General features: G+C 35.9%; 2 protein-coding genes across 8 annotated transcripts in view; one reads left to right on the top strand and one right to left on the bottom strand.

Moving 5' to 3' along the window:
* LOC132263461 (uncharacterized) overlaps window positions 1-7,022 on the top strand; it is a 49,993-nt gene extending 42,971 nt beyond the window's left edge. For all 7 annotated transcript variants that reach the window (XM_059763234.1, XM_059763236.1, XM_059763235.1 and 4 more), the window contains one exon: window positions 704-7,022. In XM_059763234.1, the coding sequence (XP_059619217.1) occupies window positions 704-798 (95 nt within the window). In that variant the 3' untranslated portion in view covers window positions 799-7,022. The remainder of the gene's footprint in view (window positions 1-703) is intronic.
* LOC132263465 (profilin) lies at window positions 5,363-16,554 on the bottom strand. Its single transcript, XM_059763244.1, has 4 exons — window positions 16,000-16,554; window positions 8,550-8,721; window positions 8,357-8,458; window positions 5,363-7,065 (listed from the first exon to the last, which is right to left on the bottom strand). Exons 1-3 carry the CDS (start codon window positions 16,108-16,110, stop codon window positions 8,361-8,363), a joined length of 381 nt encoding a protein of 126 aa, XP_059619227.1. The 5' UTR covers window positions 16,111-16,554; the 3' UTR covers window positions 5,363-7,065; window positions 8,357-8,360.
* Window positions 16,555-16,780: the final 226 nt, after the last annotated feature.

The following is a 16,780-nucleotide window of genomic DNA, read 5'->3' as shown; positions in this document are numbered from 1 at the left end:
GCGCCGTGAGAGAAAATGAGAGAATGTATGACGTTGAGCATTACATTTCTTTATGACACTAGACTTTACGTGTGTCTCAGGCACAATCGAGTGATAGATTTTATTCAGCACAAGTCTTATCTGTTTGAGGTATTTTGCGAATGGCGATAAAGACTGTGAAATGTCAGAGCTAACATTTGATGGACTCATAGTTAAATGCAGATATTTGCTATGAACCAGTTTGCTAGAGATTTTTCCTCAATGCCCTTCAGACATGCCATCAATTTTCACTTGACACTTTCCCATGAATGGCCAGCGAATGATGCCAGGAGAAGAAAGAAAGAGAGAGTGGTTAATTTGATGGCTTATCATTTTCGCTGGAAAAAAGTCACTCTTTTTCCCTATAACGGAAATGTTTGCTAATGATTCACGAAATTAGTGGAAATGTGACTTCACCTGGCTAAGAAAATTTCCTTTCTTTCACTTAGTCTTTTCTTTGAGAAGGAGCGTGAACAAAAGGAAGGAAAAATGCAAAGAAGTCCACGTAATTTTTTCACTTTTCTGCTCTCTTTCACGCTGAGAGATCAAAGAGGTTGAGAAGCAATTTCAATTTTTTAGTGACTTTAGCTGAATTGATGGCAATATATCCATATCTTTAGCATAGTTTTATAAATTTGCAGAAAGTGAAGGAGCCTTTAAATAGCTATTGATTGTCTTGTTTCAGCCGAAGAAGCCCCGAAGAATCCGACAACACAGAAGAAGAAGGGGTTCTTCAAGAGTTTCTGGAAGAAGTCAAAGCACTACTCATTGGAACAATAATTTTCCCGCTTCTCATGCGCCTTTTGGCACCGTCGTGAGGCCGACGAGGACGATGATGATGATGATGGTGAGGGAGTCAGTGAAGTGGACGTGAGGCAGGCAAAAGGGATGAAAAGGATGGAAATGTAATTATTAGAATTTACACACATAGAATTTTTCCACATTTTGCTGTTAGTCTTGTACGGAGAAATGATAAAAGATGGGTAAGACGACATTCAATGGGCAAGTTGAGTATATAGAGAAAAAGGTGTGATTAACACAACACATTCGTGCAATTGTCAGTTGGTTTTTATTTTTTCAACGTTGTTTTACATTTGCGATATTCTTCAGATTTATATTTTCATATTAATCATTCTGTGCCATGTTTGATTTTACAAGAAATTTCTATTAAAATTCTCTCTTACATTTTCATCACATTGTTTTCATATATAATGCAATTTTTAATAACGTGATTTTGAAACAGATGATAAACTTTTTCATGAACTGCCATTGGAATAGGATAACATTAATATCAAGTAAAGGAAAGTCACAGATTAGAATCTCTAAAAGTATTTTAGAAAACCCTTCCAAAGAAACAAGAATCATGAAATGAAAGAATTTCGCACAAAATGTGCTGATAAGATAAATTTAAACGTAAAGAAAAAAATTTTGTAATGGCCTAGCAAACTCAACATTAAGAAGGGAAAAAAAATGCGAGGAAAAAAACTCACGTAATATTAAACTTATATAAATGATAAAACAAATATTTGTACATAGAAAGTATCAGCAATTTGTTAGAAGGAAACTCCATTTTTTCTATCATGTCCCTTTTCTCTCTCTCTCATAAATCTGACAGTGAAGCGAAAGACAGAGAGAGAGAGGGAGAAAAAAAGGACTTTTCGCAATTCAAACTTTTCAAAGAAATAACATTAGTATTCTCTCTTTGTCCTGAAGACTAAAGAAAAAAAAATCATTGACGAGGCGAAGGAGAAGAAATCACTGATAGCATAACAATAATAAAATATTTTTATAGAATAATATAGAGGAGATACAAGATGGAGAAGAACGGAAGTATTACATGATGAAACGATATACAAAGAAATAGGAAAAAAAACGCATCAAATTTTTTGTTGTTGTCTCCTGATTAATCACGCGCAGCAAAACAATAAGTCACAGATAAAACGTAAAACGCATAAGGAGCCATTTTGGGAAGGAGAAGTGTTCTATTTTCTAGTGTTACTGAAGAAACAGCGAAGATGAAACAAATATTGCAGAGTTGTGAAAAGCACAAATTTTCCGTTTACAATCCCTGATCCAATTTCCCCAAAGCGAATTTCTTTCAAGTTTGCTGTGCACTTGAGAGGCACACAAACACAAGATGAGTTACAACTTTGCATAAATAACTCTCTGAATTATTGCTAAATGAATGTGAGTTACATTGAGGTCGGTTAGAGAGATGTGAATTGAAAAGAAGGAGAAGAAGATGTCCTATTTATATCCAATTTATGTGTTTCCATTCATTCACCCACTGAACGAGACTTTGTTTACATGTGTTTTTTATCGTTTCTAATCATCCTTTCAGCGGTTTAGCAATTAAAAATATCATAGAGGAGATTTCAGGCCATAAGAAGGAATAAATAATGAGCACAAGTAATGATGATGAATGTGTGGACACAATTGAGTAGGAAAGTTACTTTTGTTAACAATGAATGTCATGAACAAGAAAGTGCCCCAAACACACACTCACACACACGCGCAACATGTATTACAATTACTAGTATTTAAAGTTTAAATTAAAGGGATGATCACGTGAATGAATCCTTTTTGAAGAAAAATGTGTGTTTAGAAAAGGGATATGGAGTGAGGCTAGAGAAATTTGACTCCTGACAAGAAGTAAGAGATGAGAAGAAAAGAAGTGAAGAAAAAACCACTCAAAGACTATTTCAATACTCAAATTTACCTTTATATGAAAAAAGAGAGAGAAAGATGATAAAACGACGAGAAGAATCTCTGGCAGGAGATTAAAAAATATACCACATGAAGAAAAAAAAGCGCACGCCACATTTGTAGAGTTGACATCAATAAAAGGAAACTCATGGATTAACCGGAAGAGTTTTACACCAGAGTTTTGTGAAGAATTCTTGCAGAAAACTTTCTCAACGCCCATATTTTCTTCGATTTATCAGCAGAGTTTCGCGCCGGGAAAGTTTGTCTGTGCATTTTTATGCAAGAAGCGCAGTCAACAGAAGATTTTTCTGAGTGGAGTTTCCGACTGGATGAACATATGGTGTGGATTCTTCGCTGACGAGACGAATATGAATGACTTTGCAGACGAGCAACTCGACTGTTTGTTTTTTGTCCAGAAGCAGATGATTATGCGCAATCGCGAGAATCATGTACATATTGTGGCACTTTGTCTGCTCGAAAATTTGCATGTGCGGTTTTCATTGAGAAAACTCAGCTGAATTTGCGAGAAAACACAAAGGAAAACTTCAGGAGTCACTGCAATTCTGCATTTGTAGACAAAAATATCGATTTACAAGTGTGTAAATTCGCTTTTAAATATTCTTTCATTCGTTGCTTGACAATTGAGGATAATTCTTTTGCTGTGTTGTTAATATCATCAGAGTAAATCAACATGTATTTTTTTGTCCTTGTGAGACTGCTAAAGACTCTAAATATTGGTTTTGAGAGGTTATCAGCTTCTTTAATCACACAAGATTAGATGAGTTTAACCTCGTAAAACCAAATATTTGACCGTTCTGATCACATAATCAATCCTATAGCAAGATTCTACTGAATTTTTTTTACTTTTAAATCCTTGATTTCAGTCTCAATATATTTAGGAGTGTTAGAAAACCTATAATTTCATATTTGTGCATAAAAAGTCTTGAATTTATGCCGAGAAAGGTGTTAATTTTATAGGAAACCAGCTTGATTTGAAGGTAAATTTGAAAACTTAGGTTTATGACAATCGAAAAGGATTTGAAATTACGTAGATTTAGACTAATTTCAAGACCTTTTAGAAACTCATTTCTTGATTCAATAAAATATGATTTTTCTGAGTGCAGTCATAAACACAGAAATATGCTATCTAATACTATCAGATGGGGTGATAATTGAGCTCTGTTTATCCCTATAAAAACGCGTGAACGCAATATGGTTCTGGAACCTGGGTTTTGGTCTATCAACTCAAATTCCTCACACTTTTCCAACGCAAATAAACACACGCGTCTAATGAGGTCACACATTCCCCAATTAGACACTCTCACCTTGGAATCTCCGAAGATCTCTTAGGCAATCTCACCTCTTAAAATAGAATCGCGCGCGATCGACTTTCCCAGGTCAGTGCTTTCGCCTCTCCAGAAGTTTTGCTCTCTATTATTTCTCCGCAGGTGTCATAAAGTGACGCTCGTGGAATCAACTGAGGAGCATATCGAGCTGGAGAAAGTGATGTTGAGCCATCAATCATGCGACTTTTCAAGCGCATCGACGCACAAGCGCGCTAAGCTTAGGCACAACACGAGGTTTTATCACACAAGAAATGGTTGTTAATTGGACGGAAAAAAGTGAGAAAAATGCGCAGTGCTTTTAATGAGACACACGGAGTTATAATACAAATTTATTATTCAATGATTTTTGTGTTTTTTTTTCTTCTTTTGTATAGACATTCCTTGCAAAGAATAATTACAAGCTATAGTCCTAGATTTATATTTTACTCCTTTTCATTATATGCAATATTCTCAAGTATGTTGTAATTATTTTTAGGATAAGAACAAATCAATAAAGAGATGAGACAAAGTGGGAAATAAAGTGAAATGAAAACTATTCACGTGTTGTTTTCTTTTCTTAGATTTGAGCAATTATATCGTGTAAAGTTGATTTGTTTTTCTCGTTTTTTTTTAAATATGGATTAAACTCCTCCCGGAAAAGCCACAATAAACATTGACCATTGGAGAGCACAAAAAGCTGGAAGCATGATTGGAAAGTAAGTGAAAATCATCGATTTATCGTCTTTAATTTGCATATCTGTGTTGCTTTTACAAATTTCCATGTTAATTTTACATGCATAAATATCTCAATTTTTTCTGCATTATAATTTTTCAGATGAGAACTCTGATTTTTTTTTCTTTTATTTTTAAATGCCACTTTTCTTCACTGCAAACATTTTTTTTCTCATTTCATTTTTTTTTAATTCGAAAGATGATTTTTCATTTTATGCGTTACATTTTCTCTTGCATTATTTTTTTTCTTATTTTTGGGACTAGCAATTGGGAGGAAAAATGTGTTATTTAATATATATATTTTTTGTATGGATTTTACACAACATCATGTAAAAAATTACGAAATTTTTTCACCTCTTCTCTCAAAACCACTAGCTTACATGTTATTACACTCACTTTTATTATTTGTTTTCTTTTTCTTCTTTAATAAAAATTGTTACTTTAATTATTTGCCAGTATCAAAGTCGTTATTTTCAACTATTTCATTATCCATTAATTACTATTGTGTTGTTTTTCCTCAATCTTTCATGTTGTATTGTTCTTGATATATGTTTATATTATTTATTCATAATTTCTTAGTGTTGTTTTTTTTTTCTTCATCCTTCTTTTATGCTTTACTATTACAAAGTCATTGGATATTTCAAAAATATCAGCAAAAATGGCTTTTCTACTCATATTCTTGCAATATTTTATCAGCTTATTTTCTTGTTGCGCATAAGTCGAAAAATTAAAAAGGAGAAAAGGTGTTGAAGAAAAATTTTTATGAAATACTGCTTAAAAATTGCTATTTTCTTCCTCTTACACCAAAAAAAAAAACATGACTCTCTTCTCATCATCACAAATCCTTCTTTTCTTCACCTTTTTTTTATACTCATCTCTACAAATATTCACATCAAATCTCACCAAAAGATTAAAAAAAAAAATGTCAGTGAATTTGGAAGATGAAGGAATATTATTTTGACGAGATTTTACAAAGTGTGTCTTACTTTACTTTCTAAATCTTTCCGAAGACGCAAAAGAAAAAGCTTTATCCCACTTTTTTTTTGTTTTGCCTTTAGTCACAACACAGAAATTACAATATTATTTCTTTTTCATCGTCAGAATAATTCTCATCATTTCTTTATTACTTCTCATCCTCTTTTTTCTCAATTTCCTCCTTCATTAAATATCTGATAAAAATACTACACCTACTAAGAGTAATAGAAAAAATGAACTTTCTCTCTTTATCCTTAGAAAAATTTACTGTTCGCCAAGAAAATTCCTTCTCGATATCAAGACATCAAATCGCAGCTTTTGCAGCGCGTGTGATTAAGATGAAAACTGAGAGAAAATTATATTCACTTGATTTCTCATATTTTTATTTAATTATTTCCGCAAAAAATTCTCCACATAATTATATTCTTTCTTTTTCCTCTGAAATGATGTGATTTTATGACATTACTTTCTTACTCACTGTTTTTCTCTTTACTTTGCGCAATATGATTTATAAGAATGATAAGTGTTTTTTCTTCACTTTTTGTTTATTATTTCCTACATTTAAATATAGAGACAAAAGAAACAGCTAAAGAACGCGGGCTGTTGTTGAGAAGAAGAGAAGAAAAACATTGAGGTGTGCTTGCGAGAAAAATCAAATATACAAAAGATTTTACCATTTAGAGAGTAAAAATAGAGTTAAAAAAACATAGGCAATTTTTTTATATAATTGTAAAACAAAAAAAGACAAAATGCATAAAAGCCAGTTCTCATCAGTAAAACTAATTAATTGCAAGAAAATTACTATTTCTCAATTTCTTTTTGTTTAGTTTAATTACAAATGTCAACGCATCTTCAAATATCATTTTTTTTTTCATGCCATTCCATGTTAGAAGAACTAAAAAAAGCCAAAGACTTCAGAAATTCCTGTTGAAAAGGTAAGACAAATAGTTAACATAATGATCTTTTTATTTCTCGCTACATTTTTCCACTGGATTTTTTTTTCACCCTTCTTGAATAATCGCAAAAAGAACATATTCAAAATATTCTATTTTAAATTTTGTAATAAAAAAAAAAGTGCAGCTAAAACGCAAAGTATTGAATTTATTCCTTACTTCTCTTCCATTATTTTTCTTCTTCTTTATATCATTATCCTTTTATAGCTGTTTTTATCTTGTTTCCATCATTCTTTTTTCTTCATCAATTTTTATATAATTTTAATTTCCACTTCTTTAATAATTATTAATTCTTATACAAATTAATGCCGAAGAGAAATGTGATTACATGATCGTTCGAGCACACACACATCAACCTGGAAAGAATAGCAAACAAACATTGCTTTAGTGACATGAAAAATTCGTCTTTTCGAGAGAGAAAAATGTACTAAATTATGAAATTTCAAACAGAAAAAAACGTTCCTCAACGTCTTTTCTCTGTTCAAAGTCTCTGCAAAGTATTATTTATAGTTTCAATTTCATTTTTCTTCATTTATATTGTTTATTTATTAATAAATTTGTTTGGCACACACAATTCATGCCAACATTTTCTCCTCTTTTCTCGCTCTTCTCTACGTCACAGTCTTGTGGGTTTGAAGAAGAAAAGGAAAGAAAATACACAACAAAATGGTTTATGGATTTAATACAGAAATTACGTGTATTGCATAAAAATGGTAATTTTTTGTGCTTCAAAGTCTTCAAAGAAAGTAAAGTGAAATAATTTAATTAACAATTGAATTGAGTATTTTCATATGTGTTTTACACACACTGGATTTTCTTTCCTTTCTTTCTTATTCGCTTCGATTATTATTTCCGTTTTAGGAGGGTTTTTTCTTCTTTCTTTCTCTCTCTATTAATACTTGTAACACAATCAAACGAAATCTCTACTGAAAGTCTCTCTAAATTGTGGATGATTTCTGCAGCTAAACAATATTTTTTTTTAAGAATTGAATAATATTTCCTTCACACATTTTACAGTGACTTGAAGTAAAAGCAAGTTTTGCGGAATAGTCATTGAAGCCACAATATATAATTTTATGCTGAATAGTGCAGATAATATGTAAACACACCAACACTGCATTTTTAATCAACAACAACTTGTTGCAAATGAGATTAACAAAAGTCCGGGAAGGGGAGAAAATTCAATAGATTATCACCCAACTTCAATGCTTATCATCATTTGCGAAATGAAACGCATTAATTAACCTTATGTCCAACACCATAAGATTCTACATTCGCCACTCTTACTTTCAATAGCCAAATGAAGTCATGTTATTCGAGTGCATCGAAGCTTATCAAATTCCATGCATTCTGTGACATTATTGCAAATAAAATTTCGCTGATAACTGCAAGTCAATTTCATGGGAAGTTTTAATGAGGTTTACGAGACGTAAAGTGTTTATTTTAGCAATAAAAAAATACTTCTCAATTTGTCATACATTTCTGCACTTTACAACAACACGTTGAGGTCATTGAAAATATTCAGCAATTAATCATGCAATGATTCACTCATAGATCTTTTCTCAACCTTAACCTTTTGCTAGCAGACAATAGAGAGACTTTCAGTTGATTTATCTTTAAGATATGGCAAAAAGAAACTTATCATACCTCTTTAGTACCCGCATGTAATCAAGTAATCACCAAGTTTCTCTACAACAGAAGCCGCCTGTTGCGGTTGAACAGGATCCTCATAGATTGAAACTATCACCGCTGCATTTGGGGAAAAGAAGGACAACACAAAATTGCATTAGATTATTTTTGCATTAGTCAAACACTCTGAATGCACAAAGAGCAATCCTACCTTGCTGCGTCTTCATACAATGTACGCCGACTTTGCCTAATTTGGCACGTATGACTCGATCGGTTCCCGACAAGTAAATATATCGCTGACCAGCTAAGGTGACACCGCCGCTTGTGAGCAGATCCTCCCTTTCAAACCCTTTCACTAGTTTTGATATTTCATCTTTTGTCACCTGAAAATAGAACAGAGATCAGCATGATTAGTTGCATTTATAAATAAATACAGCATTTTTGGCATTTTCAAACATTGCGAAGAAGGTGAAATCCGCTGAATGACAGAGAATTGCGTAAAATCAAGTACTTATCATTGGCAACCAATTTGTTTCTTACATTTTCATAAAAAGAAATGTACAGAGTGTCTTAGAGATTATATGCTAATGATATTAAGGGGAAAATGTGATAAAACATCATTAGGCTTTTCCATCTTTATTCCTCTCTGTGGTGGCAAAAAAACGTGGCGCACCAAATTCATTTATCAAAGTTTCTTTCCGTTTCTTCCCCTTCTTATCTCATTCCCCGAACAAGGAGGGATTCCTTGACTTCGCCATTCAGCAAAAGATTAGTGTGTGCGGTGTAGAATAAAGTTATTATGCAGAGAAGAGGTTTCCATTTCCAATGAAAGCCACATATTCGCACAACAGCAAAATGGCAGCACAATTCTTTCAAAAAGGAAACTCCTCTGATATTATATATTTTCCCAATAACATATTTATAATACTTGTGATTTTTTTCTCTTCTACCAGAATATGCCTAAAAATAGATTTGCGCGCCGAATGTGGGTCTCAACCTCAACTCACACACAAACACACATTCGCACAACACAATCATCTGTATAGACATAAAATACTCATGATATTGGCCTCTCTTTCAACAAAAGATCAACTCCGCAAAGATGCTGCCGTTTGGTGGAAAACGCGTCTTTTATGACATGAGCAGCAGCTCTAAGAAACCCGTTTGCCGCACTGTCTATACTTATTTTCTTTTTCAATTCAACCACTGCTGTTTATATGTACATAAAATTATAACCAACACCACATAGAGAATTGTGTCTTCCCAACATAATCCAACATGTTCTCATCAATTTATACTCAATCGGTATATAAAGAAATTCTACTTTTTCCCCAACTTAGCAACATTGTACAGACTCAAATGCAGAATCTCACTTTAAGATATGGAATTACGATAGTGGAAAATATAGACAAACAATCGCAAAGCTAAATTTTTTCATCACATATCTGCATTTCTAATGAATTACACACAAAAAAGATGAAACTTTGCGAGAATTTTGTGAGGTCTTTCATTTTTAACCCCATCAATTGCTTTCATTGCTAAAAGTTTGGCCATATTAGACTCTATAGCAAGGAAAAACAACATGAGAATTATGCGCAGAGCATCATCAGTTCAAGAAATCTTTATCAACACAATTGCAAAAATTAAAAAGCAGAGTTCCGACTGCGCAAATTACTCATGTAATGATTGTTAAATCCCAGCCCTAAAGCTATAAGATTGTTCAGAGCAACTCTCTTGCATTGTGAGAAAGATCACGTAACGTCTATTGATAACGTTCCAGACAGAAGTCAGTCATGACCCGAGTAACAGAAAATGTATGTAGAAAGTAGATAAAAAAAGAGAGAATTCAACGACGCTACCAAAGTTGCGACTTTATATCGTCAAGTCAAATTCAGCATAGTTAAGAGATTGCGCGCCTTTGGGAAGTCCAACCGAAGACCGGAAATTCATCGATAAGATTACCACTATGAAAACTGACTGCTCTTGTTGCCACTTTCTCAAAATGAAATTGTACAAATTTTACTATGACAATATTTGAAGAAAAATATCAAGTGAAACCCGCAGTCGAACTTTATCATCATTGAACAATCTTAGATTGCAGTGTAAGATGAAACATTTGCACAACACATGTTCTCAACTGTGGCCGCAGCACAGAAGAACAACTTCATTATATATTTGAGCTTGAGGTGTGAATAAGCCGTGAAGACACCATCAAATTCAAGCCTCTCTTCTCTCTCTCTCTCTTCCTCACATCGCGATATGTATCAAAAATTCAGTGACGTGTGAATATGTGCGAAAAAGCCAAAAGTGCCAGCACACCGGCAAAGAGAGAAGTTTCAAAATTTATTTCACGCATTCACCATGTGGCGCTTATGGAGAGACGAAACCCAAAGAGCCACATGGTTTGCAAACTGAAAGAGGAGAGCGCAATAGAGAAATCACACCGCGCGCGCGCGATTGTGAGTGAGACTTTATTTGGTTGCATATCCGTTTATGGTATTAAATAAGTCAACCTTGGCAATAAGAAGAAAATACGTATATAAAACAAGCAACTTATTTAAATAGTGACTGCCTTCTTTCAACGTCACCTTCTGCATGTATCAAAACTCGTTGCAAATTGGAGCCTGGCTTGCTGGTCACTGTGTTTCTCTCAGCGACAGAACACAACAATACTAATAACTTCAACTCTGCACGATTTTTGCACACAGTGTCAAGTGCAAAATGCTTGAAAATAAAATGAAAAATGGCAAGAGAAACAAGTACGAGGATATTTTACACATACAATGTGTGATCTTGTTTTGCAATTCTTATGCCAGACTCATTCATACATGTGAGAATTTTGAGAAGCCAAGGTGACAAGAAGCTCACTTGAAATCGTGTGTGAGAAAACGCATACAAACCAAAATGGGAAAAGATATTAAATTAGCATTTGCATCATGGGAGAAATGGGAGCAAATTCCAACATTTATACACTCTCGCATCCTCCACTTTATTTCAACGCTTTGGAAGCAAAGGCAAGAAATAACCACATTTCTCGCCCAATTTATATTTATACAATATTATTATAAATATAAGAAATGTGTGTGAAAAAAACAGAGCATTTTTTTCCGAAGAAGAAATGCCTCAAGATACCCTCAATATCATCAACTTGTCTGCCACCTTTTTTGCCTATCAGTTTCTTCTCTATCTCTTTCTGTCTCTCTTTCACACACATTAGCATCAAAATCACATCACAGGCTATAAATACAGACAGAACAAAGTAAGACATTTATGAAAAGTTTCAAAACTTCTCATTCACAGCGCGAAAACTTGCATCATTTTACAAGAGAATCCTCTCCACATCATATGTATATAAATAGCCCGATAACTGCTCATTGTTCACAGTGGACAAATTTACTCTAAAATATTGGAAAGCTCGCTCAAGTCATCTTTTTTTCTTCTTTCTTTCCAACAATTAAAATCAACACAGATTAACTTTCAAGTTCATCATTTTGTGAAAAGCAATCGAACACGACGACGACAGAAAGAGAACGACATTGTGCACAACCTTGTCTTATTTCTCTTTCATGGAAAGTTTTATAATTTGCTACTTCTTTTTCCTTCCTCTTCTCCTTTATAACTTCTTCTTTAACCACTTAAAAACGGTGTCACACAACATTTTCTTTTCCTTCGCAAACATATTAACATACACACACACGTCACAGAAAAGAAAATGAAGATGGCACATTTAATGAGCACTTCTTTCGTAATATTGCTACACATTGGAAAGAAAGGGGAAAAAAACAGTGAGTATTTGAGTAATTTTCCACCTGATTAGTCGTGTTCACCAAAAATATCGTGTGTTGTTTTCGTGCGCAGAGGAGAAAAAAATCCTTACATAAGCTGCATTATTTCACATAAAGTGAATTAACTACTAAAAATATACTTATCGCAAATACGATAAACACACACAGAAACGCTGACGAGAGAGGAACATACATGATAACGCAACGCTGTTAAGTCTCATTGATCCACAAAAATGTGATATGCAATAATCAAATTGGGAGGGGTCGATTTTTTTCTTAGTCAGGCACTTAACCCACCTCGAAAAAAAAAAAGAAATACATGAAGAAGCCTCGAGTTTTATGATGTTTCTCAAGCATGGAAGTTTTTTTTTGTCTAGCGTTTATTCCCATTTCTGAGGCCATCGATTGATTTGAAAAACCCGTCATTTCTAGTTGAAGTCAATTTTTGACATCGCAATTATTGGAATATACAAGTTTTTTATGCGACAATATATAGAACAAAATGTCAATACAAGTCTAAAAAAAACAGCCAAGCATAGGAATAAAATGCGTGTCATAAAAAAAAGTTACGACTCTCTGACACATTGACAAATGTCACAAGTACGCGCATTGCACTTTCCTTGAGACATCTATACAAACATTGAAATTTTATAGTCATAGGAATATTGAATTGAATATATTTTGCTGTACCCTTAAGAAAAAAAAGTATCCACACATTCGAACTGTGTAAATATTACTACTTTTGCCGCTGATTTTAATTGAACTCCACAATATCTTAGTGAAATGATATTCCACAAAAATCATGACCTCTATTTTATTATTATTTACTTTCACATCAATTTCATATCTCTGGCTTTCGATGTCTCTCTCGCTGCTCAGTCATTTATATACAATATATTATATTCATTTCACTCATTAATCAATGGTTTTTGGCAACGAAACAACAGCGGCTAAACGTTTGGATATCATTTTTGAAGAAAGAAAAAAAAACACAACTAATTTCTCTCCTAATTTTTAATTCATTTCATTTAACGAAAATTGGTCTTTTGGATGCGTGGCAGAGAAACTTTGGCTTCCACAGTCTTTTTTTTTCTCTGTCATTTCTAAAACCCACAACCGAACACAAAAAACATCTAAGCTACTCTTTAGTATTCCCTCCGCTTTTATTAACATCTTGTGCGAAAGACGAATCACATGGAATTTATGATTATAATTTCATTTTGCCATCAACAATACTTTGAGGGTATAGAATAATTAGGTAATTTGCAATTTAAATTGAACAATAATCAGTTTTCAGATTGTATTAAGCGTATCTAACAGGAAGTGTGTGTGTTTGTCGCTCTTCTCTGCTTAAGGCGAACAAGAGACACACTGAGATGACAAAATGAGGAAATTGCAATATAAGAAATCAATAATATTGTCCGGCTTTGGCTCACTGAAACCCACACCTCAATTGCACGCATTTTACTCTCTGTACTTCTTGTATTTCTCCTCTCACACAATGCACACGCTCATTGCACACAAATCAGACACGTGCCCACTCTTTCTCTCCCTCCCTCTTTGGCCTCCGGTAAACACACACAAATGGTCGCCACGATGAAGGATAAAAAGAAACCTCAAATGCAATATCGTCGCCGGCATTAGCATGAGTCATGCGTCCGCAGACGGAATGTATGAATGAAAATTGACAATTAAATAGGACATTGTACTCATCTGCAAAATTAATCCTCTCCACTCTCACTCCAACTCTCTGTCCTATATTTAAATATCACACTCATCGGCCCAAAATATGTCTCTCTCTCTATTTGTGATGGCCCACGAGAATTGTGCGATGAATCAACATTTTCCCTCCTCAAAAAGAAATCTGTTGCCAAGGTTCTCTCCGTCTCTTCACTGCTTAGCCATATTACACATCGGGCATTTTCTCATCATCTCACACACTCACACTCTCGTGTGATTAATCGTGTGAACTTGAGTGATAAAGACACCATAAGTACAATTTTATAACTCCTTTCCTTAACCCTTCAATGCATCAACACTAACAAAGTCACACATTCTCCCGTGTGTCCCAATGAAACTTGCGATTTTACATAAAAATAGACTATGTCAAGCGTCATAAATTCCAAGTAATTTGCAACACACAATCATAAATTACAGACAAATACTTGTGAAAAAACGTTCTATACACTTTGTGGCAATTCATCTGGTTTTATTTTGTAAACATTTTGCCATTACTCCAATGCAGGGTGACACAAATGGCAAAATCAATTGGCTTACTTTATCAATAAAGACACATTTAATGTGTCTGCAAAACAGAACATTACGAGAAAAATGCCTGTTTTGCTATCGAGGGCGAATGAACATTATTAAATTTCACGTATTGGACTATTTTAAGGTGCTTGCACACTATAGGGTATCATTAGCAATCTGAAGAATACAATATCTTGAAACTCTGAAGTTTTGTCCTATCAAACAAGCAAGAATTAATCGATTTGTCCAATTTGCAAATTATTTTAATGAGAAGCTCGCCAAACGCTCCGCCCAGTTAAATGCCACGCCCACTTTCTTAACCCGGATAGAAATTGAAGCTTCAATGATAGTAAATATTGACATTCTAAAATATTTCTCAATTCTTATTGGAACAAAACACCAAAGAAAGTAGTGTGCAGTAATTTTGCCTAGAAACAATCGAGCAGTTTGCAGTGGCAACGGGCGCAGTGAAGGGTTAAAATCACTTAATATTCCATTCTCTTGGTGACGTGTCGCTCCGCAGGAGAAATGGGCAGCGGTGACAAATTTGCACGGGAGTCTTGCTCAAGTGATACCTTATCCGGCGTGGCGAGCCTGTGAGCTTCTCGCCCAGTGGCCTGATAAGACAATAACATCTCGCCGTAGGCAGAGAGAGAATATCATCATCTCTCCTGTATTACAATATTGTTGAGTGGTTGTAAATACAACATCTCTCAAATGGCTAATAGTTGGTAATTTCACGCTAACTGAACCAAATAAGAACAGTTATTGCTTAAGCAACTTGCAAATTTCCCCGCATGTACACTTTTACCAATTGGATATCACATCTCAAAGAGATTCAATCCGACTCTCTTCTGGCGTCTCGCGAAGCTTCTGACTTTGTCGTCGCTCAACTTCTTGGGAGAGAGAAACGAAATATGACTCATTCCGGGGGGCTTTTCGTCACGTATCTCTTCTTGTTAGCATACTTTCCCGTCCACCAGGCCGCGGAGGGGGTCTCTTGGGATCCCATCGGGATGCATGGAAGTCAGTCTGGGCGAACTGAAGAAGCGCCAATGCCTTTCCGGACAGGCAAACGTGGATGTGATTTGCACAAATTCTCGTTTTTTGTCAAAATGGCAGCCATTTTGACATTCGCCGGTGATGACTTGAGCAAAACTCCCAGAATTATCACTCACTGCCACTTCTGACGCATTATCCGGATGTGCACACTGCTCGCTCGGCCACGGCCCCGGCGCTTGGCGGGGCGCTGGGGCGTCTGGGAGCGCCACATGGGGCGAAAAGTGATCCAGACGTCTGCACAAAGGTCGCCTGATGGGCCACATTTTGGACAGTCGCGGGTCACCTGGCATCGCCAAGCCGCCGTTCGCGCTGATTTGGCGGCTGAGGATGCCGGTGAGTGGCACTGGGGTGCGCCTGTGGCGTGCGAAGCCGGCTAAGAGCGCCAACAGACAGGTCACACCCTTGAACTTGTGCCGGAAAGTGCACATTTTCACACACTACACACGGGAGCACCTCTGCGACGAAGCCAGGCCGCAAGGTGTGAAGCAAGGCAGAGGGGCCCCCGGGGGGCTCATGGGGGCTGCATTGGGGGCATAGTGGGTGAGTTAGAGGGACTGCAATTACCTCAAATGCGTCGGATTTGGCCCAAACGCCACCGTCGTGACCAGCAATGGCCGCTTTGGAAACGCACCGGGAAGCCAGAAGCTGGTTGTCAACATAATCCTGCCAGCTCATTGTGATTTAGTAGCGTGTTCCGTCTGTTCCGTGTGCCGAAGAGCGCCCCAAATGGCTGGTGAATCACACAAGAGCACTGGATTTGCTGGGATGGAGCGCGATTTCTCACTCGCGGGGGCCGCCTTTTTCGCGTTCGGGAGAACGGGAAAAAATACGCAATGTGTGTGTGAATGGGGGGAAACGGAAAAAACAACTGAAATCCAAGTGTGTCGTTCTGCGCAACACCCGAAAAATTCACACAACTGCAAATTTCGAACAGAGAATTAGCGCGACCCTTTTCCTCGCCGTCTCTCGAACTTTCCCTCCTGTGGTGGCTCTTTTTTTACTCTTCTACTCCGCCCGCTCTCGCGTTCGCTGCTGTGGAAATTGCTTAAATGGCACTGTTCGCAGTGGAAAAATTACACTGAGAAGAAATTAACTCAACGCGGCAGGCTTGGACACTCGGCGACGATCGGAATGACATCGCGGTCGCGATGACAAGTATAACAGAAACCGTGATACACCGAACATGCCCGAAGTGGAGCTTCGCGCGTCACCCGCCGGAAGCACCGCTGAGGCGCTAACTGACGGCCAATAGGAAACACACCTGCGCGATTTATCTCCATGAAATTGCATGAAATCATGTATGAATCAAATTCAGTTTTCAGGAAGAGCAAAAAGGCACAAAAAA

Source organism: Phlebotomus argentipes, unplaced genomic scaffold, assembly GCF_947086385.1.
Source record: "Phlebotomus argentipes unplaced genomic scaffold, Phlebotomus argentipes genome assembly contig_15, whole genome shotgun sequence".
Lineage (NCBI taxonomy): Eukaryota > Metazoa > Arthropoda > Insecta > Diptera > Psychodidae > Phlebotomus > Phlebotomus argentipes.
This window is presented reverse-complemented; position numbering and strand designations above follow the sequence as displayed.